Source organism: Linepithema humile, chromosome 7, assembly GCF_040581485.1.
Source record: "Linepithema humile isolate Giens D197 chromosome 7, Lhum_UNIL_v1.0, whole genome shotgun sequence".
Lineage (NCBI taxonomy): Eukaryota > Metazoa > Arthropoda > Insecta > Hymenoptera > Formicidae > Linepithema > Linepithema humile.
This window is the reverse complement of record NC_090134.1, coordinates 18,679,257-18,703,320: the sequence shown is the minus strand read 5'-3', so window position 1 is coordinate 18,703,320 and position 24,064 is coordinate 18,679,257. Positions and strand designations below refer to the sequence as shown.

The 24,064-nt window shown below is 38.9% G+C and overlaps 2 protein-coding genes across 3 annotated transcripts in view; both read right to left on the bottom strand.

Moving 5' to 3' along the window:
• tsl (torso-like) overlaps nucleotides 1-24,064 on the bottom strand; it is a 311,116-nt gene that overhangs the window by 250,142 nt on the left and 36,910 nt on the right. Inside the window, exon 3 of one of the 2 annotated variants that reach the window (XM_067358624.1) lies at nucleotides 19,850-20,001. The exons of the other annotated variant lie outside the window; for it this stretch is intronic. The gene's annotated coding sequence lies outside the window, so the exon portion shown is untranslated. The remainder of the gene's footprint in view (nucleotides 1-19,849; nucleotides 20,002-24,064) is intronic. 2 annotated transcript variants of the gene reach the window in all.
• Nucleotides 1,029-3,965, bottom strand: LOC105669977 (myrosinase 1-like). The gene is made up of 7 exons (XM_012363215.2): nucleotides 3,759-3,965; nucleotides 3,471-3,604; nucleotides 3,076-3,406; nucleotides 2,646-2,988; nucleotides 2,303-2,453; nucleotides 1,563-1,804; nucleotides 1,029-1,429 (listed from the first exon to the last, which is right to left on the bottom strand). Exons 1-7 carry the CDS (start codon nucleotides 3,907-3,909, stop codon nucleotides 1,282-1,284), a joined length of 1,500 nt encoding a protein of 499 aa, XP_012218638.1. The 5' UTR covers nucleotides 3,910-3,965; the 3' UTR covers nucleotides 1,029-1,281.

Genomic DNA, 24,064 nt, shown 5'->3' with positions numbered 1-24,064 from the left:
TTCGCGGAGCATCGACGAACGTGATACGAGTGCACGTGCAACGGCGCTCTTGGATAATTACACGAGATTTTGCTTGCCGAAGCGCGATCTGTTATTTCCGTCCTACCTTCTTTTTATTATCCGGCAGGGTCGGTATGCATAGAAAGCTGTATAAACGAGATAGGCACCGAAGCATTTATACAGCATCGCCGTGCCGGCCTAGACCCTTTTGTTTAACGCCTTATCTCACTTACTGGCATTTCGATCTAACCAACGCAGAAGCACAAACCCGGCAACAGATTAAGCGGAAGATGGACCGTTATTCGTTTTTAAAATTATTGTGTATATTTTGAATTGTTATGCCATTTTTTTTACTGTTATTATACTTCACAAGACAGAAAAAATAATTTTTCACATCATTTTATTATACCATAAAGTTGATTAAAATAAAAAGACGATAAACTCTTAATAGTAACAAAATAAAAGTTAGACAAATGCTTGTTAAAGTATCAAAAAAGAAAAGATTTCTGATATATTATAATTAATTTTAGTATTAAAGCAACGCAAAAGTCCTGATTATATACAATTAATGGATTTGATATTCACTAAATTTATTTTAATTGCTCTTTCTGTTTAAAATTTTCCACTTATCGCATAGGAACTGTTCAAAGTCCGCTGAAATTCACTGGATTGAAGGTTCGTGCGAATAAAAATAACAGACCGTATGCCATAATGAGTTACTTCGTTTCGCTGAAAGCGTTCTCGTTACTTTACCAAGGTTTTCGCTTTGAACATGGCGAAAGATATTTCCCGGGAGTAATGGCATGCGATTACTCCTTTTTGAAAAGCGGTGCTTCGTTTATTTCTCGAATCGCGATTGCTATGGTTGCTCTGATGCTTCTTGTGAGATTCGTCTGATCGTAGATTGGAATATTCTACACATACATTATCGGAACTAGTATTACTTAAAATATTTCTATCTCCTTTCTTCCTGCCTATACTATACATATATCTTTTCTAGCTTGCATTGAGTAATTTTTCTATAGATATCAAGATGATATTTTTATTCATGTGCAGAATAATACATTTTTGCATTATTAATATACGTATATTTGTATAGCATAATTTCTTATAATTTTAATCATAGTAAATTCAGATGAGAAAATGAATATATAATGCGACTTGTAAGTAATTAGTTTAAACACTTCTTAGAAATGCAACTCTGAGTAATACTTTTTACGTCTGAGTAATACTTTTATGTAACACCTGACGTGCATACATACATATTTATTTTTTGCATACTTAAGGAATATTCACCACATCTGGTGATTCAAAAATAGAATCAATTCTCCGAGTCTTAATAACAGTCTTGTACCAGTTCATCGATAATTTTGGAGTTCTTGTTCGATTTGGATTCGTGAAGTCGACGTTTACCAATCCAAACCTTACCCTATCGGAGAAAATTGCGCTCGATTAAATCGTTTTATTTGATTAAAACGTTTAATCAAATATGTAAATCATTGGCATTTTTTTGCAGATAGCACTTAGAATTCAGCAAAACGCGATAAATAATAGTGACTCACTTGTAACCGTCTGCCCATTCAAAGTTATCTAACAAACTCCAAGCGGTATACGACTTTACATTACATCCATCTTCGTAAATAGCTGACAACATTGCCTTCATATAAGAACGTAAGTAAGAGATTCTTGAAGAATCAGAAGTGCAACATTCATCGGCAAAGCCGTTCTCCATCACGAAGATAGGAGGACGATCATATTGTTTGGAAATTAAGTTAATAACTTGTCGTAATCCATCGGGAACAACCTAAAATGTGCATAACTTATTTCAAATATAAATAATATTCTCGTATGCCACTGTCAAGAAAACTACTACTCTAAACTGTTTGTTATATATGTAAGAAATTATATGCAAGAAAAGATATCGGTGTATCTAATCAGATGCAAGATATCTGCAACAACACATTGTGCAACAGTTAATCATTCGTCTTTCCGCAATCGATTATAATTTCATCGTTTATGTTCAATTCTGTTGAATGCTCGGAATATGCATATTTTCTGAAATACACTCGATTCTGATTTCCAATTTATGGCGTTGAGTACGATCTATGAATTATTCACAGAATGAATTATTCATAATAATAAGTTAAACCATCTGTACGACTTAATTGCGCCTGATGTGTTATCAGGGTCAAATTAATGAATTCCGCGCGAGCCCTATACAAACAGAAGTTTCGAGCTCACGAAAATTGATATCCGGTAGTTTGATACATGCAATTAGTATGCATCATCCATGCTAACTAACTCTGAGCCAATCCGCAGCACTTTTTGGCCATGATGGATCTATGGTCTGTTTCACACCGGAATAATCGTACCACCGTTCCCCTTCTACTCGTGGCACTGTTTCCACAAGCTTTGAAGTATAATGATTTAACCCGAAAAAGTCCGCAGAACCCCTTAAAAAATATAAATATAAATTTCTCTATTTCTAAATATTTAAAAAAGGAAAATTTGCAAGTATAAAAAACTTTATGATTACGTGCACATTAAAAAATTATTATAGTTGTGTATCTATGTTGATCATTACTTACGAATTTGTTTGTATACGAACATTAACGAATCAATTGTTCATATTATAGGTTTCTTACTTAATATATTGCACCCATTTTGGTGAAAATGTCGGCAAGAGCGAGGCTGGATAACCGTCCAATTTGCTGTTGTCGGCTATGTGAGCTTTTATGATTTCTGGATAATCACCAGTTTTTGAAAAAATGGGATGTGCTACCCATCCGCATACAAATTGGAAAATCGCGTCTACTGCCGCAGTATCGTTAGGAGTTTTAGGGAATGCACCTGGACAAGATATAACTATGCCAACTTGGCCCTTTTGTTGTTTTCGGAACTCCGTCTGATAGATATGATAAATTTTGGCATGCGCCTTCAGAATATTGTGCATACATAAATATTTGCCAGGGCTGCCTAAATTCTTTCCTGAAAGCACATTTTATTGTAGATCTTTGAACAATCTTCGGTAAGCGTTACGTATCTATTGTTGCGATAGATAAATCGATAAGATACCTGGTGCTACTTTGTCTGTTGCTACCCCTTGACAAACATCAGCAGGTTCATTGATCGTCGTGAAATATTTAACTTTAGGGCCAAGTTCTTTGAAAACGACTCTCGCATAATTGGATATCCACTCGACCATTAAACTATTGGTCCATCCGCCCATTTTGTCTAAATATTCTGGATGATCCCAGTGATACAAAGTAATAAACGGTTCGATATTATTTGCTAAAAGCTCGTTAATAAGATTTTTGTAATAATTGATTCCATCTTGATTGATCACGTTAGGATAACCAGTCGGTAAGATACGTGTCCAACTGACAGAGAATCGATAAAAGTCAACCTAAAATTGTATGCCGATATTTCACTAAATTATTTCTAATAAAATACATCTACGCGGAACATACCTCCATATCTTTCAATAACTGTACATCCTCTTTATATTTGTGATATGAATCGCAAGCCACATCACCGTTACTATGATCAAGTATGAGATTTGGATTGTCGTGTGTCCATCGATCCCAAACGCTTTCGCCTTTGCCTTTTTAAAATTAAATGCATTATAAATTATTTGCAAATTTGCCGAGAATGGCATATTCTACGAATCTCGTTTATATGCCTAAGACACCAATAAATATGTTTCATGCTTTTACGTTTTAATGTTTAATAAACAAACAGTATTGGTATTAACATACCATTTATATTCCAACCTCCTTCTATTTGATAAGCAGATGTAGCTGTGCCTAACAAAAAACCTTGAGGAAAAGACAACGTATCGTTAGCAAAGACGTACGTGACAGCGAAAATAACGCTGAATGCAGCTCGGAGAAACGAATAGCTCGTCATTGCGAAGGCGACTGATTGTCAGGAAAGGTTGACTCACTCTGTCTCGGTAGTGCATTATCAGAGTGATATATACACTGAGTTCTATGTACATATGTAACTTTTCCTTGATATCTCCCCTCTCTCTTTTTGTATCATGCTTGTATACATATACAAATAAATACTTGACTCGATTTTTATAGTAATATTTGCTTACACATAATTTAATCATCGAAATTTTCAATGTTTTAATTCTTTTCATAAATTTCTTTGTATTATAATAAATTTCTTGTTATTAATATTTATATAAATATTAAATGCAAAATGTAAGTAACAATTATAACATTTAATTCTATATTTTGCATTACATAATAATTAAATAATTAAAAAAATAATTCTATTTTATTAACAAAATTATACTAAATTAATTAATATTAATATATAACATTAACTCTTCTTGTATTAACTACAATGAAAATAATATATAGATGACAACTAAATATGAACATAAAACGAACGTGTAAGTACGTATAAAAAAGCAATGACGAATCAGATGATAAAAGCTTACTTATAGTCCATTAACGTTCGTCATTAGTTCGTGTAGTTAAAATAATTGTAAAGGCAAAGGCAATTGCGTTTAAAGTATCGCAATACTTCACATAGTTTATCAAAATTTAAAATACTATACTCAAGAATATTCATGTGCACAAGCATAATAAGAATCGATTAGATAATATGCAAACTCTATCAACATTGTTAGCATTTTGTTTACCAGAATGTTAAATACATGCAATAAATGAATACTGATATAAGTCATTAATTGTCATAACTGTTTTATAATTTTCCAATAAATATTGATTGTAAATTAATTATATATAAATATATGAGATAATTGTGGATAATTAAAATAAGCTTTTACATCTCACGATTGCCATATCAAATTTCGAAGACTTTTAATGCTCGTGATTTTTTCAATATGCTATAATTGCACAATAAAGTTTGAAAATTGTGGATATTCTCAAAAGGATAAAAAATAATATAATCGTATTTTGAAAGAGAAGTGGAACAGTATGATCTCTGAAAATCTTGTTAGATACTTCTCGTTTAACGTAATTGGCTGAATTCTGTTAAACGGTAAACGGGTCCTGTCGTACAAAGAGATAACCACATTTCCATTGAACTCCTCCATCTGCGCGAAACCGTAGAAATCGAAAATATGATTCGCATCTGTGGTTGGATATTCTTCGTTGTTATTGTTAAACCACTATATGGGAAGCAAGATATATTTCTAGCTTTTAGAAATCTTTAGAAACTATGCGATTGAATAAATAATTACGCAGACAGCCATAGAAGAAAATCCTAATATTTTATATTAGATCGTTTTTATATGATGGACATAATAATGATGGAAATGAGGCTAATAATTTTGAAACGAAATTTTCAGTACGTGTAACTAAATTCTTAATCCTATCAGAAATACGAATATTAAAGCAGATATAAATAATTTATACGATATCAAATATTCCGATTTTAAAATGTTGCAAAATGTGTGTGAACAAAACAAAGAAAATAATCTTACGATTGCAGTTATATCGCCATCTCAAATGTTGCAATTCAATTATGTGACTAACCTATTAAGCTTATCAATTGATTATATGACGTAATCTATACTCTCTGTGTATGTGTGTGTCAGTGGAGTTGTTTTGTCAAACAATAATTAATATCTATATTCTGATTGTCATAGCAGGCCTATAATAAATCATCATTTGTAGTCGTAACTATTGCATTGAAATATGATAAAAAGACTTACTTTTTGCTTCATTTACATTATCCACGTATAAAGGACAAATATAAATTTGAATTAAATGGAAAATCAAATCGTCATTTATGCAAATGTAATACCCAAAGGAATGTAAATATATGTGACAGTCAAAGTGATAATATACACAGATGTATGTAATGAGTTTAATAATATCATTAATCCATGATTAATATGTATCTAATAAATTCAAAATTTAGCGTGATTTATGCTTGTGGCACGTATCTGTAAGTATAATTACGTTATCTCTTACTTATACCTATATATATCATAGTCGTTATCTAGAGTGTATGCATGTTAAGTAGAAATTATTATAAGAATAAAGCAATATAGAGCGCACTGAGAATAGTTTGTTCACTCAAATACAGTCAACAGAACTGCGTTTGTAGCAATGTCGCAATTGTAACTAGAGAGAAGCACATGAAGTATTAGAACGCAACTCGTAATTCCACCGCTTCATGGTTTACCTTTACCGCGAGAGATCCGACACTCTCAGGAGAACTTAGGACCAAGTTACGATTCTTCGTTAGACAGCAAGAATGAGACAGCATTACAGTTTGTGTTCTGCTCTTTCTCACTAGCTCTTTCTCTTTCTCTTTCACTATTTCTGTTCACAATAAAAATTCAACAATAAACATGACAATTGTCACTTATTTGTCTATATTATTGTACTTGTCCGGTCTTGTCCTGGTTTGCCTTTTTCAATATAAATAAACTATCGGAAGACTGCGTTACTAAAAATTTCTATATTTATTTTTCCGCGTATGTATGTGTAGAATATAAAAATTTCTTCTATTGCAAACATTACGATTGTTATATTTATCAATATATAAGACAAATACTTTTCATATTTTGAAAATAATACCCAACACTTTGTTCATATTAAATAATAGTTTAAAATCCCAGAAACTAATTAGTTACAGAGCAGAAAATGGGAGTTGCATTAAACAATAATTTTCAGGCGTCTCACTCGCCACTATGCACTCAATGTTCTTCGTATTGCGACGTGTCTGCATCCTTCTTATGTTAAATCGAAACAATAAGAAAGGATATGGGGGAAGAGTAATACGCTCAATTTCTAAAAGGACTATCCCTGCCGCATTGAAACATTTTCGCAGCCTGCCCGAAAGAGAAATTTACTTGGCGGCAGAAAATACGTATTCTGACAGGTAATCTTCGCGAAACATTCAGTTTGTGAGGTGAGGTTTATATAACCCAAACAGAAAAATACGTCGGGAGCACGAAAACTTTGTTGCTGGAAGCAGATAACGCTTCTCTTCTCCCTGTCCCTCTCTTTCTTCCAAGTGTCCCGACGTTCCGATACCGTCGGAATAAGGCGTGCATCCGACGTGGCGTACTAGAATGCGCGGCTTTACGACACTTCGTGAAGAAAGTGGATCAGCAGATTCTGCATGCGTATGCATTTCGGCGTGTCGTACAATCCGCTCTTAAGGCGTGACAGTAATTTGAAAAAATAGATATAACACATCCGTTGTCTCATTGTTTTCCCTTTTTTTAGCATTCCGCCAAACTGCGTGCCAAGTAGTCCGCGTTTATAAATTCTAATTTTCGCTCAGACTGTATATAAAAGTTCTCAGCTTCTGCGATTTTTACCGAGGCAGATTTCGCGCGAGTTTCCGTTTTCGTTTGAACGAGAGAGTTCGCAATATAACTTTACTTCGGCTATGAATCATTTTGTTTCGTGACTAATAGCACTTTAATTTATATTTTTCACGAACCGAAAAAGAAGCCTTGTGAAATTCTTATTCTTCCGTACGGCGGATGCATTTTCTGGAAGATAATGTAGCAAACGAAGAGACCGGAGTCTGATATTCAATTTTAAAAGATATTTTCCCCGAGAAATGCGAGACCATCTGTCATAGAAGTTCCAACGCAAAATTTCATTTATCTACTCTTACTCCCATTATGACATCAATTTGGAGTTATACAGATCCGTTGTTTATTCTCATATTACTTACGCTGCCTTTCGCTGTCCCATCTATTTGGGGGGGTTTCTCTTAGATTTATAGGTATCCTTTCAGGAAGAGCAAATATATCGCAGCGGGTACATACTTGGAGCTTTGATAACAAGGGTCGAACTTTCAGAAACGGAGCGTGGTATTACCGCTCTACGTGGATAACCGATCGAGCCTTAAAGATAGCATTAAACCGGGCTTTACGTGCCGATTATCTGACATTAGAAGTGAAGTCGGAGTCACCTTATCGCCGCAATTTCTCTCATAAAGATCCCGGTGTATGTATTGCTTTTAAGTCCGTATACGTGCCACGCAATTTCTCACATTAGAGTCTCCCGATCGCGTTTACAGATTAATCAGCGCGCAGCTATGTAGTGTTAAATTATTGCCACATTTACCAAGTTCGCACACACTGCGAAATTACGATCGTTCACGTCTCAATAGAAGCAATTAGTCCCGAATATATCAAAACTTGGACATATTTCGTAAGAATAAATAAACGCTATCCGTCCGCGCCGGTAAATTTCCATCTAAATACTGAAAACAGACGCCGGGCACTACTTTTGGTCCTTTACTCTTTAATTAGATCGTCTGCAAAGTTCCGGTTAAATTCGCATTACGGCGCAACGAACGAACGTTCGCGGGTGTGGGCGGTAGTCGAGACTAACCTGCATAATTCAAGTCGCCAAGGCAAACGGTTACGACGCTACGATGTCTTCGCGAATTCCGCCAGCAGGCCGCGTTGTCAATATATGCTTTGGTATGTTAACGGGAAATTGCGCAAATCGAATTGCTCGTGCTTGCCTCCGGCAAAAGTTCCAGATTCATTAACGGCCCTCTTGTTTTCGCCTTTCTTGAATGTGAACTCGCACATCTTTCGCGCCACTTTTTCCGAGCAATCTTTCTAATTGTGCAATCAAGACGTATTTGAACTTTCAGCATTGGATCCTTTTTATAAATCAGATATAAAAGTCGCCGCGAGGAGTGAATCAATACTCAGCGATATTTCCCTTGTCACTTTATCATGTTAACGCTTTTCAGCGGTATTTCATAAGAATTATTTTAACTTTAGTCATCTCAGCAAAAATGTTTAGTTTTGACCTAAATTGTGTAAAGTAAAGTAAAACGTATCCATTTGTATCGTACCATTTTTTTCGTTTATTTCATGGTGATCCATTAAACGCTAGATTGCAAATTGCTGTTTGCATTAATTCTTCATGACGTCGTTTATAAACCGGTAGCTATCGAAATTCCGAGACTCATTGCTTATGAATACTCACGTGCGTTCACCGCGCTTGTATAGTCACAGAGCCAATAATAGCGTTATTACTTGCATAAATTAAGCAGTCCAGATAATAACCTTCTCGTTATGCCGCGTCTACAGTTCCTCTCCGATAAACCGCGCTCTCGAATACAAAGCGGATATAACTGTGGCCTAACAAACCGTGACGCTTGGCTGCTGTTCCGACGATTAGCTGATAAACGGACATTAATGTCCGTCTTTGTTGAAGAAAGTTTTGACGTTTTCGCAATAGTTGCGAGCGTCATTTCAAGCCAATCTAAACTAACTGGAATCGTGTATCACGAAGTTATGTTTCATGGAATGTTATACATAGTGTACAATGTGTAGAAGATATTCTACAATTACATTATTACTTGTTGATTATGGATAGTTACCGTCACCTGGAATTGTCGATTGCTTGTTATATGAAAACGAAATAGCAATCGTTTTTGAATTCCGAATAATTGAATAACGGAGAATTTGATTAACTAGTCTGAAAAGAAAAATAGATTTAAAATTCATTTAATCTTCTAAGCTACTGAAATATCGGAGTTAATAACTTTCGAACGATTGAAAATTGAAACCAAATTGGCAAATCAAGCTTTAAAAATTTAAATATATAACTCAAAATCCACGTCTTATTCATTTTACCGGAAATTTAATTTTGAAAGCGAAATATATAATAACATAATCATATTAATATAACAAATCATCGCTTTTCTCTTTGTCGACATTTTTATTAAAAATTCCAACTAGACGATCTACTGCTGAAGACAAAAAAATACGTATTACAGTATCATCCTGTGCGATAATAAATTTGACACGAAAAAGTCACGGAAATCTCACAGCCACCAATTTGCTTGATGTTATATAATGTCAAATTGTTGCTGCGTATCTGCGATTCAATAGTGCGGATATCAAGTCTCCGCGCTAAAAGTGGGCTCGCAGTCGGGCATTAAGCACCTTAATACCAATGCGAATATCGTACATGACAAGGCGCGCAGAACTGCCGGCGCGGAAGGAGACAGTGGAGAACGCGGCGCGCCGCGCGGCACAATAAACTATTCTCCGGGAGGCAAAACACCGAGCCTTGGCGCCAGTATAACCGAAGCCCAACGTGCTGCTTCATTATGCGGTGCGACGTGGCAGAGTGCCAGGGCCTTTGATAAAGGGGGTGGCCATGTCGCGCCCGGGCGAACCCGCTCTATATCCCTCCGGCTTTCCGCCCTTTCGCCATAACATGGAGGTGGCATGCACCCTCTGACGCGCGTCTCCCGTCCATCGTTTCTTCCGTCTTTTCTTATACGGATAGCGCGGCGACACGTTGTCGTCCTTTTCTCCCCGGCATTCCGACCGCCGTTTTTCTTTCATTTTCCTTTAGACTGCATCCGCGATTTGGTTGTCGCAAAAGCAATGGACTGCGCCGACCGCTCTGAGTGTCTAAATTATATTCAAATAATGCAAGCTGTCTGATAAACTTTTTCATCTATTCGATTTATTCTTTTTTTTCTTTATGATTTATTCTTAAAATAGCGCATTACATCGCGACTACCAAATTACTAGCTTAACCGTAGCCTTTACTCTGCCCATCGCCGCGTACGAGTGTGCACGAGCATCGAAAGACTACCATCACGGTTAATTACACGATGCTAGCATGCGCGATGATCAGCTTCTTAGATTAGCGGCGGGCAACTCCTACACGCCGCAGGAGGTCAACCATGAATCAGACGAGCGCCTATGGCGTCTGACACGTTGCGCGTCTCGAGTTCTTCACCCTTAAAGTTGGCAGGCTAGAAGTCGAAGGCTGTAACTTGTTGCCGGAACTTCGTGAGGGCGGCTGCCGCAAGAAAGCCGAATTACACGGGGGAGCTGCATGTTACGGAACTCGAAGGAAATCCTCCGCGCCGAAGGAAATGAAATAATTATATCTTTCCGAGTTTCAATTATACAGATAATATCAATATCTTGCCTCTCTCCCTTCGAGGCAAAGTTATTTTCGTTCCGAACCATTACTACGGTGAGAATCGTAGCTTAGCCGGCTGCCAGTACCAACACAGATATGCAGAATACTATTTTCTCTGTACATAATTTTAACTTCTTGTAATATTATCATTCGAGAATTTGCTTTCGTGGCAGATGCGCGCACAAAGTTTAAAATATTATTTTTGTCTAAGAAAACTTAACCCGGTTCAAAAAAAGACTCACACAGACATTATACCTGCTCCGAGAATTTAAATGTGTTTGTCATCTAATTCCGAATAGAATTTCATTCTCATCGCTGTATACGCCGAGGCACTCGTCTCGCAAACATGTTACACCACGAGCTTTGCGCATTTCCGGTTCGTATTTAAATACTTTTCAGCGGATATGGATAAAGTTATACGGTGAATGATGCTTACATCCAATTACGGTAACCAGCGTTTTCAATAAAAGCCTTCACAGTACTTTCTGTTTGCGTATTCCGCGCCGGCTAACGAGCCGTTGGTTTGCCACTTAAACTTTTCCATTGTGTGCTCTCTCATTTCCAGCCGCGAGGAATTTTCGGTATTCGCCGAGAGATCTGATATAATTGCGCGGATTACACGGAAAGACCGAGTGCGCTGGATAACCGCGGATTACACGGCGGTCCGCGTGACGCACGAATCAACCAAACTGTGATTTTCGTAAAATTGCTTCCTCGATTTAACAACGCTGGTTCCGGCGGCTGCGGCGTCCCTTGTAAACCGACAGCGTACCGGCGATCATATTTGGTCCGGTACCGGTTTCTACTACATCAACGAGGTTACCGCTGACCGCACACTCGATTAATTAATCTAGTCAATCACTTAACAGATACCGTATAAATAAACCAAAATACAAGGGTGAACCGCAGTCGCGCGCTCATTTAATGTAACGCGACGAAATATAGAATCTTTCTTGGAGTAACTTAATCTATATATTGCAGTATACCCTCTCGCATTTGTATGACATCACTAATTTGATACGATCAACTTCTATTGTTATAATTAATAATTGAAGGGCTTCACATAATAAATTGCATTCAGCAAGTTTCACAAGAGAATAACTAAGAAAGTTGAATCGTTAATGAAATTAACATTATATTGTTAACAATTTACAAATTAATTATTTAATATATATTTTCAGGAAATAATTTTATCAAGTGGGATAATGGTAAGAAATTGTCTCTTAAATCTTAACACAACGTCCCCAGCAATTTTGACTTATTATTGTATTTCTCTTCAAACCCTTCAGTCAATCGTGACCAATCAAGCATAGTAAAAATAGGACTCTCAAGTTTCGCAAAGAAGTATCACAGAAAAGAACATATTTCTAGTTTCAGAGACTGATACAACAGCAACGAATAAGGCGAGCGAGTTCATTTCGAGAGCCACTACGTGCTGGCATCGAGTTACTCGAGGCGCTTAAGAATGCGCCACTGCTAATAAATGGCGGTTCGTCTTACACGGAGCGAACGGTATTATTTCGTATATCTCGGAGAGTAGATAATTTTATCCACGACACGCCTCTCCGCTTTCGTCCCTTTCGTCGCGGAATTAGTCTTTCCCGAATTAATGTTCGTTGCAAGTGCTCCTCTCCTGAACCGCTTTAAAAAGCGTGCCGCAAAGAGCACGATAAATGTAAATTTAAATTGAATCGTGCAATTGAGCGCAAAACTGACATTTCCACTACATACGCAAGAGAGAGTAAAAACATTGAAGACTGAAAGAAGACTGACAGTGCGAATATTTTATACGGACAGAAATTTACATGTACTGCAAAATCAAATATATCTCGCATTGTTAGATAAAAAATATTTATGTCTAAGTCAAGAAAAATTAACTCTCACCCTTTTATTGCAATAATATAATACTCTTTAACGGGGACTGTAATTCAGTTTCTTTAGAAAAAAATATATTCATGCTGTATATTGTTATTATTCTGCATGACTTTTCAAAGCAACTCGGCAAAGTAAGACTTTCAAGAAAAGAAAAAAAATTGCTTCTCGTAGCCACCGTTGGGAATCGCGCATGGTCTTATAATTCAGACTCTTCGTAATGAGTAGGGAGGTTCTATGCTGCACAAAGAGAAGTTTTTCCACGTCCTATCTTTTCGATAGGACTGCCACAAAGGACAGGCAGAGGGCAGGATATCTGAGCTCGATATTACAACACTTCGCGAGAGTATATTTATACGACCTAGTTTTACGGGCCCCTTGGTATTATTCCGGCGATTTTTATTCCAACTTGTTCTCGGAAATTCACTTCCAGGAATTTTAAATGATTCTACTACGCGGCTATATATATATACATACATATATATATATATATATATATATATATATATATATATATATACATACATATATATATATATATATATATATATATATATATATATATATATATATATATAGCACGTCGAAGAATCGCATAGCAAGCCTCGAAATTATATGTATAAAATGGAGCCGATCGACTTCAGTAAATTCTTATTATGCATTGAGCGATAGAGCTCGTTCAAGAAGTATTGGAAAGAAAATAAATCTCACGTACAACAGCATTTCTTCGCGCGCAAAAGTCATGATTCTCGTGAAATATATATATATATAGATCATGAAACGGCAAACGAAAAGTGCTTTTCTCAAATCGTCGATTTCGCGAAATGTCCCCTAACGCTATTCAGCGCGCACTGAACTAGACTGGAGCGACTTTCGGCACGAAGCTGTTGATACGGATCCAAAAGCATTAAAATTTAATGTTTCGCGTATTTCACTGCATCTCTGGACGATAGATATCGATAAAGTTTCCAAAGCCGACTATGTCGGACTGCCGCGCGCTCGTCCGGAATTTCAGTCGGCTATTATAGTGACATTGCTGTGTGCAAGAGCATTTACACTACTATTATGTACTCACGTTTAGGAATGTTATTTGAAAGTTCGCGGAAGGTAGCCGGCGGTAACGTCGGCCGAATTTCAAATGCCGCGAACGTCGCGGGTGCGAGTCATGCGAACTCCCAGGAATTCATAATTGCGTTTACGTGGTATCATTAACAAAACGGCATTTTCACAAGCTTGAACGAGCTTCACTATATATCCGCCATAGTTTTCAACTTTTTGTTAAAAAACACCATTCCTCTTGCGAACAATTTATTATATAATACATTATCATTATTAAATTTCAAGTTTGATAAAAACGGAAAATATACGCCACTATTTGTCAATATTTGTTCAATCAACGAGCTTAAAAGTAAAATTAATTATACGATCTCCACTAATATTGATTTTCCGATAAAAACCTATGTGACGCTAGCGTACACCAATAAATTAAACATTGTTTTTCGCTTCTGAATTTATCGTTAATGCAGTCTTGGGTTTTCAACAGATATGAAAGGAAACTAATGTGTGCCACACAGAGGCAGCGAGAGACGTTAGTTACGCTCTATGTGCGTCGAACCAATTTCAGAGATGTTTCGATGTAAAGGGGAAGAATAGCACGGGGTGGACTGGATTTATATCCCTGCATCCAATTCCTACGACGGTGTATAGTCCACGAGCCATAGTAGACTTCGGCTATCGCTACTGGTACGCTTCGATGCATGGCATGCGGCGCGAACAGCGGCGATGCAACTATTGCAGGCAGGCGGTGCGACGACGACGTCCGCGGCCGTTTTACAAAGCAATATATATCGTTCTCGGGTATACTTTTATTCCGCAAATATTCATAAATCCACGGGAAGAATAAAAGGCCTGCTTATTCCGCTCGCCTTTTGTTGTCGGCGGCGCGGCGGCGAGCCGTTGAAAGCAAACGTCGCAGTTAAATGGCTGGACGTAATTTTCCCGTTGTTCTCTTGGTCGGAAGAAACGACATTTTTGCCAATCCCGTGTGCTTTCTCATGTTAACGAGCTTCGAACTCGTTTCGTACTTCGTCCCGTCTACCGGCGCGGTATCTCGCTTCTCCCTCTCTCGAGAAGCGGGAGAAAGTTTGGAAGAAAGAAAAGCGATAAAGTTTGCCTCGGAAAAAAATGAACGCGTATCAAACGTGCAACTCTGAATTGATTTATATCTTATTTAATCGTTGCTTCACACAATTTTATCATGCGTATATTTTTCATTTTGATTTAATGTTTAAAGTTAAATAAAATCTTTTATTTATTTCAAGCAAATTGCGCAATATTTATGATATACCATTTGTCGTTTGCTATGCGATTTAATTCGATTTAATCCGGAGGTGTTTCGCGTTTTGTAATGAAAAAGAGCGTTGTTGGCGATGAGACACGAAGCGATAAGACGTGCTTGCTCTTTTTGCGATATAATTCGTGCACGAAATGAAATAGATTTCCCGCGGGAGTGTTAAAACGTAAGCAACTTCAAGCGAGTATCGCGTGGGCAATCAGTGCTTTAAAAGTAATCCTTATTTTCGGACAATATTATACCAGCTTAGTTTTCTACATAGAATCAGATTAATATCGTGCTTTTCCCGCATGTGTAAAAGGCGTTATGTCAATGCGCAAATAAACGCACAGTTTGTTAATCGGTGCAATTGCAGCGATAAGTATCGCTCGAATAAATCTGCACATTATTATATGTAGATATGAGAAAAGATACGACGCAGATAAAGCTGCATATATAAGATATTTCCAATAATCGAGTGCGCTCGAATGCCGAAGAATACCGGCCACTTGTCCGAGCTCTCTGCAACTACCGGATAATTACCTGCGGGACGTTCGGGAAGCGGCTACGTTTACGATAATGCACAATGTAATTCTCATTACACCGCGCCGCTCCTGCCGGTAGGATCCGAGATACGTGCGCTCGCGGAGGAGACGACATTATTGCATCCCGCAGGACCTTCCACGAAATGGGTCAGGTACGCCCTGTGGCTTGTGCTCAAACGCGATAACAGCCACTTAAGCATTGTTCCCGGTACGATCGAAGGTACCTCCCGAATCGTCCACAATCTCGACGGAACGATCTCTCGGGAGGGAACGACGACCACGGGCGGCGCGTACGATCGATGACGGCGGAAAAGTGAATCGAGTGCGCTCTTTGAAGCGGCTTGTTGAAAGGCTTGTTGCGGTATTATCGAATTTCAGTAGGACCGGGTTTGCATGAGCGGCGCATGAAAACGAATCGCTGTGATAACTAAGTACCTTCGAGTACCTACCAGGGACACGTCGAGAGCGAGCGAGCGAGCGAGCGATCGCGGTTTTTCGATAAAGAGCTCCCGTCAGATAATAAACCGCACGCCGACGACTTTCCCGACGCTAATCGCAAATCCGCCGGCTCATTATGAAACACAAATTCCCGGGCGTGCTTTCAAGCGTGCTGAATTGTATAAAAGCGCTCGCGTAGAGATGACGGAATTACGGCAGAACTTTCCCCAAATGTATGTAAATACGGTTTGCTTATTCCTACAATGCGAGGAGCACACAGTGCCGGCGTACACACCGACCTGGTTTTACTAAATGGTAGTTATATAAAGAAGTGAGCAGAAATACTATATAACAGTGGCGAAAATAATCTTGGTATTATCTCGCAGTTGATGCATGAATCCTTTTTAGTTCAAAATAGCTTTTGCAATTAACGAAAAGCATGAATGATAATCAAGAGAAGTGTCAACCTGTCATTATATATATATTAGTATTCCGTATTCATATTTCAATTCTATTATTACCTTCAATGATTTATGGTCTCAAATTTCTAGTGGCTAATGAATAATGAAATGCCATTAAAAGATTAATCATTTCAATACATGCCATTTTAATAGAAATAGATATGAAATAGAAAATACATTTCTATTATATTATGTACCGTGCTGCATAATCGTATTAATAACAAATTAAGATTTAAAATTAAAACGCCGTGTAGAAACAACTATTAATCTAGACGCGCCTAACTTCTCCGGAGATAACCGGCTTCCTCTGAAACGAAGCACAAGTAAGTATACTCTAATGGGAATAAAAGTGGGAAACTTTTCTCCCTTTTCAAAGTATGAGAGATTATATCAGGAGAAATGCCAATGCTTTATTTTTCTACGTTATTGCGAGCAATAAGGAAGCAAGTCTCAACGGAATAAGGATTTCGGAGAATCTTTCGTGCGGGACAAAGGGAGCGATCGATCGTCCATGCCTAGAACTGTAGCTACCGCGGAGTCTGGCCTTGATCATAGCAATGGAGAAACCCAATATAAGTTGCCAATAAGACAGCAGATGCCGCTGCCCACAAATTAAAACTATCTTCTCCTTCTACTGAGAACCTTCCTTCTCGTCCTTCTATTTCCTTCAATGTCGTCAAGTAATATTTGACGATTGAAACAATAAGCAGCGATATATTTTTTTTAATAATAGAAATTTAAGTTAAAAATAATTACGCGGATAAATTTAATTATAAAATAAAAAAAAATTCCCTATCTACTCTATATTATTTTCAATTTGTCGTCAAAGTAAACGTTATTGCACGTGAATTAAATTTACATTGTAATCGCAATTTAAGAAATTTCTGAACACTTTTACTGGAAACTGTGTAAAACGTTTTGATCACGTCGGATACCATTTTTGCATTATTCAAACAAAAGTTCGATCGTTTCTGAGTCGGTGTTGCAAACGAGAGGCAAACTCACGCTGCTCATCACACGTCTCGTCGTGCAATCTGGTTGCATTGTGTAACGAAATTTGCATTTCGGTATGCATTAATGTATGATGGTGATATCCGTGGTACGAATACCGACTCTTGTGATAATAAGATAAAGCCCTCTATCGCTCGTTTGAGTTGTACCATTGACAGCTTTTACATAAACCGATCATGCACCTTCAGAATAGCACCATTGAGGTCACCAATACTCGCCTAGCTTTGCCCATTTACTTGCTGATGGATTTTTCGAATTTCGCACTTCCCCTTTCCGAAACCCGATAGGACGAACATCCGTTTGATACGCATTGTATGCATTCCGATAGCTGTCTATATGACAGAAAAAAATCGACCACTCCTACGTTTAATAAAGTTTTATACGTAACAAAGCGACCAACGGAAGAATATTTTATAATGTATCCTGTCTAGCATATATATAAAACACACCTCTAAAAAGCGAATTATTTTAACTATCGATCGTTGTATGTAATCTGTGTTGTTTAATTTATTTATTGTAGTAACATTTTTTGCAACAATAGTATTTATCACCTTTCTACTATCAATACCTCTATTTAATGACACATTAAATAGAAATATTTCATGCACTAAAGTATATAAATATAATCGCTATCCCTTAAGTGCGCTTCCATGTTTCATATCCTCTTATGTATATCTAGCAAGAATATTTCTCGTTGATGCAACTAGGAGATACATAGATAATTTATATCTTAATACATGCTCTCAAATAAGAAGAAGAGACCACGGCTGTTAAGGAAGATGTACGACGGTTTCCTTTATTTTTAGTGAGTGCAGGATTTAGTAATACGCTAGTAATGTACTCTGATGATATGGAACAATCGTTTATCTAGATTAACGTAAAACCTTGCCCATTTTAATACTGAGCAAATTTTTATACGAGCGTTGTTTTAAAAAATTCTATAGTGTAACGCGCATTTATGTTTCTATTCTGTACATACAAGGTGTCTCGAAATTGTTGTTTTATATTAAATATATAATTTTGACCATTTTAATTTTTTTGCAAATAAAATTTTAATTACACACGATTTTAAGAATTTTTTACATTTAAATATTTGATGATTACAAAAATTAAGATTTTGATAAAATAGAATTAAAATAAAAATATATAACGAAAAAATCAATATTGCATTTATAAAGCTTAATTTGATGAAATCTTTTCATTTATACAATAGTTAATAAATTCTTTACTTATACAATAGTTAATAAAAAATTTTGTACATCTTAAAAATGATTGCTATATCTCTTGATGCTTTATATTACTTGAAATAAAACTAGATAAACATACTAATCTGTGAATGAAAAGTGAAACACTTAATTCCGTGACACCTTGTGTATGATTTTATGCGTTGGCAATGCTTTATCCCGTACATATTCGTGTTATCCTTGCGACGATGATATGCAGAAACGCCGTACGTTAACGTGACAGATCGCAGTGAAAGTTATATATACGTTGATGCGAGGATTTCGTGCTCGGTGTCGCACGCGATGTATTACATGCATATCCAAGTTTGCATTGGCATTGCTGCTTGGAGATTTGAGTATCTCATCATGTTTACATAGCAATACCACTATGCATTGTAATGTGTGGATTAAAAATCATAAAAGGATTTAAGGCGCTGTACTGTTGACAAAGTATTCTGATAATAAAATCCGCAAGAATCGCAATAATAAAATCCACAATTATAAAAAAATTATTATCAACCAACAAATGTGGTCGTGTTCAAAATACAAATATGCGCGATGTCCAAAAAAAAAAAAAAACACTTGACACGACGTTTGACGACAAGCACAAATAATATTTTCTGTTTGTACATTTCTGGAAGCAACGTACGTGGTCGGACTTGTCCCTACGTGCCAGCCAACCTTGCTTCCTATGGTTCGATAAAACTTGGCGTTTTGCATAAAAAGCACGAGCGATATTTGGTGCTGAATATCAGCGAGGTGAATACCTGGCGATATACGTGCAAGAAATCTTGACTGATGCCGGAGGTGGCAATTCGAATACCAAATAGCAAGGAGTTGCGTGCATTTGGTGTCGCGAATGAGAGAAGCGGCGGGAATCGCGGCGGAAGTAAGCCGGAGCTTGCGGAAACGAACGGGAGAATGCAAGAAACGCGTTTTACTCAAAATTAGGAACTTTCCACTCGGGAATATTCGCTCCGTTTATTATTTATTGATAAGAAGCGGTGCATTGTTGCGTGAGGAGAAACTCGTTTGAACTTACCCGTAAGTTTCCATTTTTGCGATTATCACTTTGCGAGCGTGGCGAGTCGGAACGTACCTCAAGTCCACCTCGTTGGTGAATGTAGATTTCGTCGCATCGATTTTTTACGCCTCGATGTTGTTTCAGCGCGCTTGTATTCGCTGTCTGTATATCTGCAGATAAACAGATTCGACAACATTAATACATAATCGTATTGTCATTTCCATTAAAAACTTAAAAACGAGTTATTAACTCATCCGTTGAGATTACGCGTTGTTGTAGTCGACGTGACAGCGTAATAATATTTTTTTAAGAGTATAATAATAATCTTTTTTTCTCCACTGTTTGTGGAGATGAAAAGCGATTAAAAAAAGATAAAAGTTTTATTTGCACTATCTCCGTTTCACGTTGAAGGTTCCATCTCGAAATACGTTATCTTTGACGAACAGGATCGTATCGACAAGGTTCATGTTCTCGAGGTGAAACTTCTTATATTCCGTCATGAGGGCTCTACAGGTGCACTAACCGCCGTTTGCACACACGCACCGCGCGTCGTTGGTGTGTGTACGTATGTATCCAACTCGCTATATAAACAAAAGAAAGAGCAGTCATAAAGAATCGGGGTCTCTTGGGCGCGTGGTAACGCAGGAAACAAGATACTCCGCGTTTACATAATGCATGAGAAAGAATATTTACTGCTCCATCGGCGAGTACGTACGTACCTACATGTTGCATCGTATACACTTTCAACGTTACTAGTACGTCATTGCGGCGCGAACTATTCGGCGCGATATCGCCAAGAGTTGACGCTTTACGACGAACCTACCAGCGACTACAACTACACATTTAACATCGGTGACGTGTGCTACGTTCACCGTGATACAAACTTTATGCAATATAATGCAAACTGCACGGCTATTTTGAAATGGGCCAACCAATTCGGAACACTGAAGATGGAAATGGAACACGATTACAACGGTTCATATTTATAATAGGCAGCAAAGCAAATTTCTATAATTTCAATGGATTTCCAATTCAATAATTACGTAATTTTAACGCCAACTGCGGACAATTTGTAACGTTACAAATAACTATAATTCTATTTAAGAATTTGAATTTTCATGTAGATCGGAATTTATATATAATTTCAATCAATTTGTAAAACGGAGTTCAAAATAACATGCTTTATCTTGAGAAAATTTTCGAGTGAGTGGCGCATGCTTCACTGACTGATAAAGCTGTCATGAGATCGTGAGTTTTTCATAAGCTGTCGCGTTATGAATAAGAGACGCGGGCAAAGGCATAGAGGAGATTTACGTCAATCCAGCTCGCCAGGAAACACGAGAGACGAGTAATCAAATTTTCTCTTAAGATGGCGGCAAACACGTCGTTGTATTTGCCGTACACTTGACAGAACCTCTCAAACTCGATGATTTTCTACGATTATACGTCTATAATGCTCGCACGTTAACAGCGGCTTGATTGCGCGAAAAAAAGCAAGGGAATATGCGAAAACGTGATTCATTGCACAATATCGAGCGAGGGAGGCGATAGAGACGTTTCCAGCAAGATGAACCTCACAGAATTTCTTTGCCAAAGCGTGCTGTCTGCGCGCTTATTCGAATGTACGATAATTATTTAAATTGCACCTCTGTGAGAGGAATCTTTAACGCTGCTCTGATCATGAGAATTCTCAATCCATTTCAATTTCGTATGAGAATGATGCATGCTTAATAACTCATTTTCATAATTTTCATTTGCATTTATACTCCCTTATTATTCTAGGCGCAAAGTTTCTCTAGCATAATGACGTTTACGTGATTATTGCACGCGCCGTCATGTCAACGCATGTTGCTTCTGTGTAGTGAGGCGGATTCTAGTAAAGTTTCGTGAGAATTTTGATAATTAATATTCATTACGAAAATCGTACAAGCGTGGGACAAAATGTAATGCATTTTCCAGAACTTGGAGTCACGTATGATATATTATAGCAAAATAATGTTAAAGTGGAGAATTATTCGAGCTTTACTTTTTATAGATTAAGAACAATTTCGAATTAATTTTGCTTAATTTATGATGATTAAATTAATGTATCTACATGATTCCTGCGTCATGTGATAATCCTGGAAAGCGATTTAACTTCCAATTGCATAATTAGTAACATTGAACTCTAAATTCTATTTTGACTAACAATAAGTGAAAAATTGAACAGGAGAATACGAGTGTGGCGGCTCACCACCACACAGCTGTACTGAAGCGGCATAATACGCCGCGGCGCCGCTACGCGCCGCAGGCCTTCTACCAGTTACAAGCTTGCGGACCCACCGCCAGGTTGCGCAGGCGGTGAAGAGCCTTCTCGCGATCAAGCTTCGATCGACGAGATATAAAAGAGCTGCTCCGCAGATCTTTCCTCACTCACTCGCTTCAAGGCGAGCTCTCACAAAGGGCCCTTGAACGGAGTCACAGCTCTGCTTCGAAGAGCGCAACCAGCAAGTCTTCTCGACTTTTCACAGTGCCTGGGAAGGCACGGAAGCGAAAGACTCAGTCTCAGCTCTGACCGCACACCTCACGTAGGATGTACAGCTACGGTCAGCTGACGCACCAGCATCGCCGTCGCCACCACAGACTCTACAGCGGAAAATAATTCCCTTAGAGTTCTGTGCCCGGTTGACTCGGCCCCCACGTGACACTCACGTTCCGGGGACATCCGAATGCGAAGGCCTCTCCCGCCTCAGCTCGCAGACTCACTTGCGCCATCGAGAGCCGGACGGTCGCAGCGCATGGCACAACGGAGACATACTCCACCGCAACGCAAACCTCGCCGCCGGGATGCAACACGCACCCTCGCAGGAATCGTCCTGTTAAGGACCCGATTCCAACCACGCAGACGCGGCCGGTAATATCTTACCGCGCCCGTCACCTTTCATTCGAAACTCGCGGCCTTACACTCTGCCGCGAATGCGCCTATAAACTGGTGACCCCGACGACTGGTCGAGAAAGATGAGCCAATCAGAGAAAACTGGCGAGACGCAAGACAGCGACGCAGCGCAAATCAGAGAAGATTAACCAACGGGCGAGTTTGTGGATCATTTGCATTAGAAAATGAGCAAACTCCGCCCACGCATACAACGACACGGCCACGGCAGCACCTTCATTCACAAGGACTTGGCCAACTGTCAAAAAGGTTGTCGTCAGACACGACGGCCCAACCAGGGCGCTACAGCAGCCATACGACGGACCTTATCAAGTCGTACAACAAACAAAAAGTCTACGGGCTATTGGTCAACGACAAGCCAATCAACGTCCCCATAGACCAATTGAAGTCAGCATACGTCAGGGACGACCACAAGCAGCCAATAGAACCAGCCGCAGCCAAGCAGTCAAGACCCTCCACAGCCGGCAAGAAGAGGAGCGGCAAAACATCAAAACCAACTACTCGTTTTCAGGCTTAAAAACTGCCAAGGGGGTCCTGTGGCGGCTCACCACCACACAGCTGTACTGAAGCGGCATAATACGCCGCGGCGCCGCTACGCGCCGCAGGCCTTCTACCAGTTACAAGCTTGCGGACCCACCGCCAGGTTGCGCAGGCGGTGAAGAGCCTTCTCGCGATCAAGCTTCGATCGACGAGATATAAAAGAGCTGCTCCGCAGATCTTTCCTCACTCACTCGCTTCAAGGCGAGCTCTCACAAAGGGCCCTTGAACGGAGTCACAGCTCTGCTTCGAAGAGCGCAACCAGCAAGTCTTCTCGACTTTTCACAGTGCCTGGGAAGGCACGGAAGCGAAAGACTCAGTCTCAGCTCTGACCGCACACCTCACGTAGGATGTACAGCTACGGTCAGCTGACGCACCAGCATCGCCGTCGCCACCACAGACTCTACAGCGGAAAATAATTCCCTTAGAGTTCTGTGCCCGGTTGACTCGGCCCCCACGTGACACTCACGTTCCGGGGACATCCGAATGCGAAGGCCTCTCCCGCCTCAGCTCGCAGACTCACTTGCGCCATCGAGAGCCGGACGGTCGCAGCGCATGGCACAACGGAGACATACTCCACCGCAACGCAAACCTCGCCGCCGGGATGCAACACGCACCCTCGCAGGAATCGTCCTGTTAAGGACCCGATTCCAACCACGCAGACGCGGCCGGTAATATCTTACCGCGCCCGTCACCTTTCATTCGAAACTCGCGGCCTTACACTCTGCCGCGAATGCGCCGCTGGCGCACTCAAGTTACACACA

Excerpts from the sequence above, each read along its gene's own strand:
- LOC105669977 (XM_012363215.2), bottom strand. The coding sequence starts at position 3,909 with ATGACGAGCTATTCGTTTCTCCGAGCTGCATTCAGCGTTATTTTCGCT. Across the intron at positions 2,454-2,645 it reads AAATGGGTGCAATATATTAA|GGGTTCTGCGGACTTTTTCG; the intron begins GTAAGAAACCTA and ends ATATTTTTTAAG. Across the intron at positions 1,805-2,302 it reads GTGCTGCGGATTGGCTCAGA|GTTGTTCCCGATGGATTACG; the intron begins GTTAGTTAGCAT and ends TGCACATTTTAG.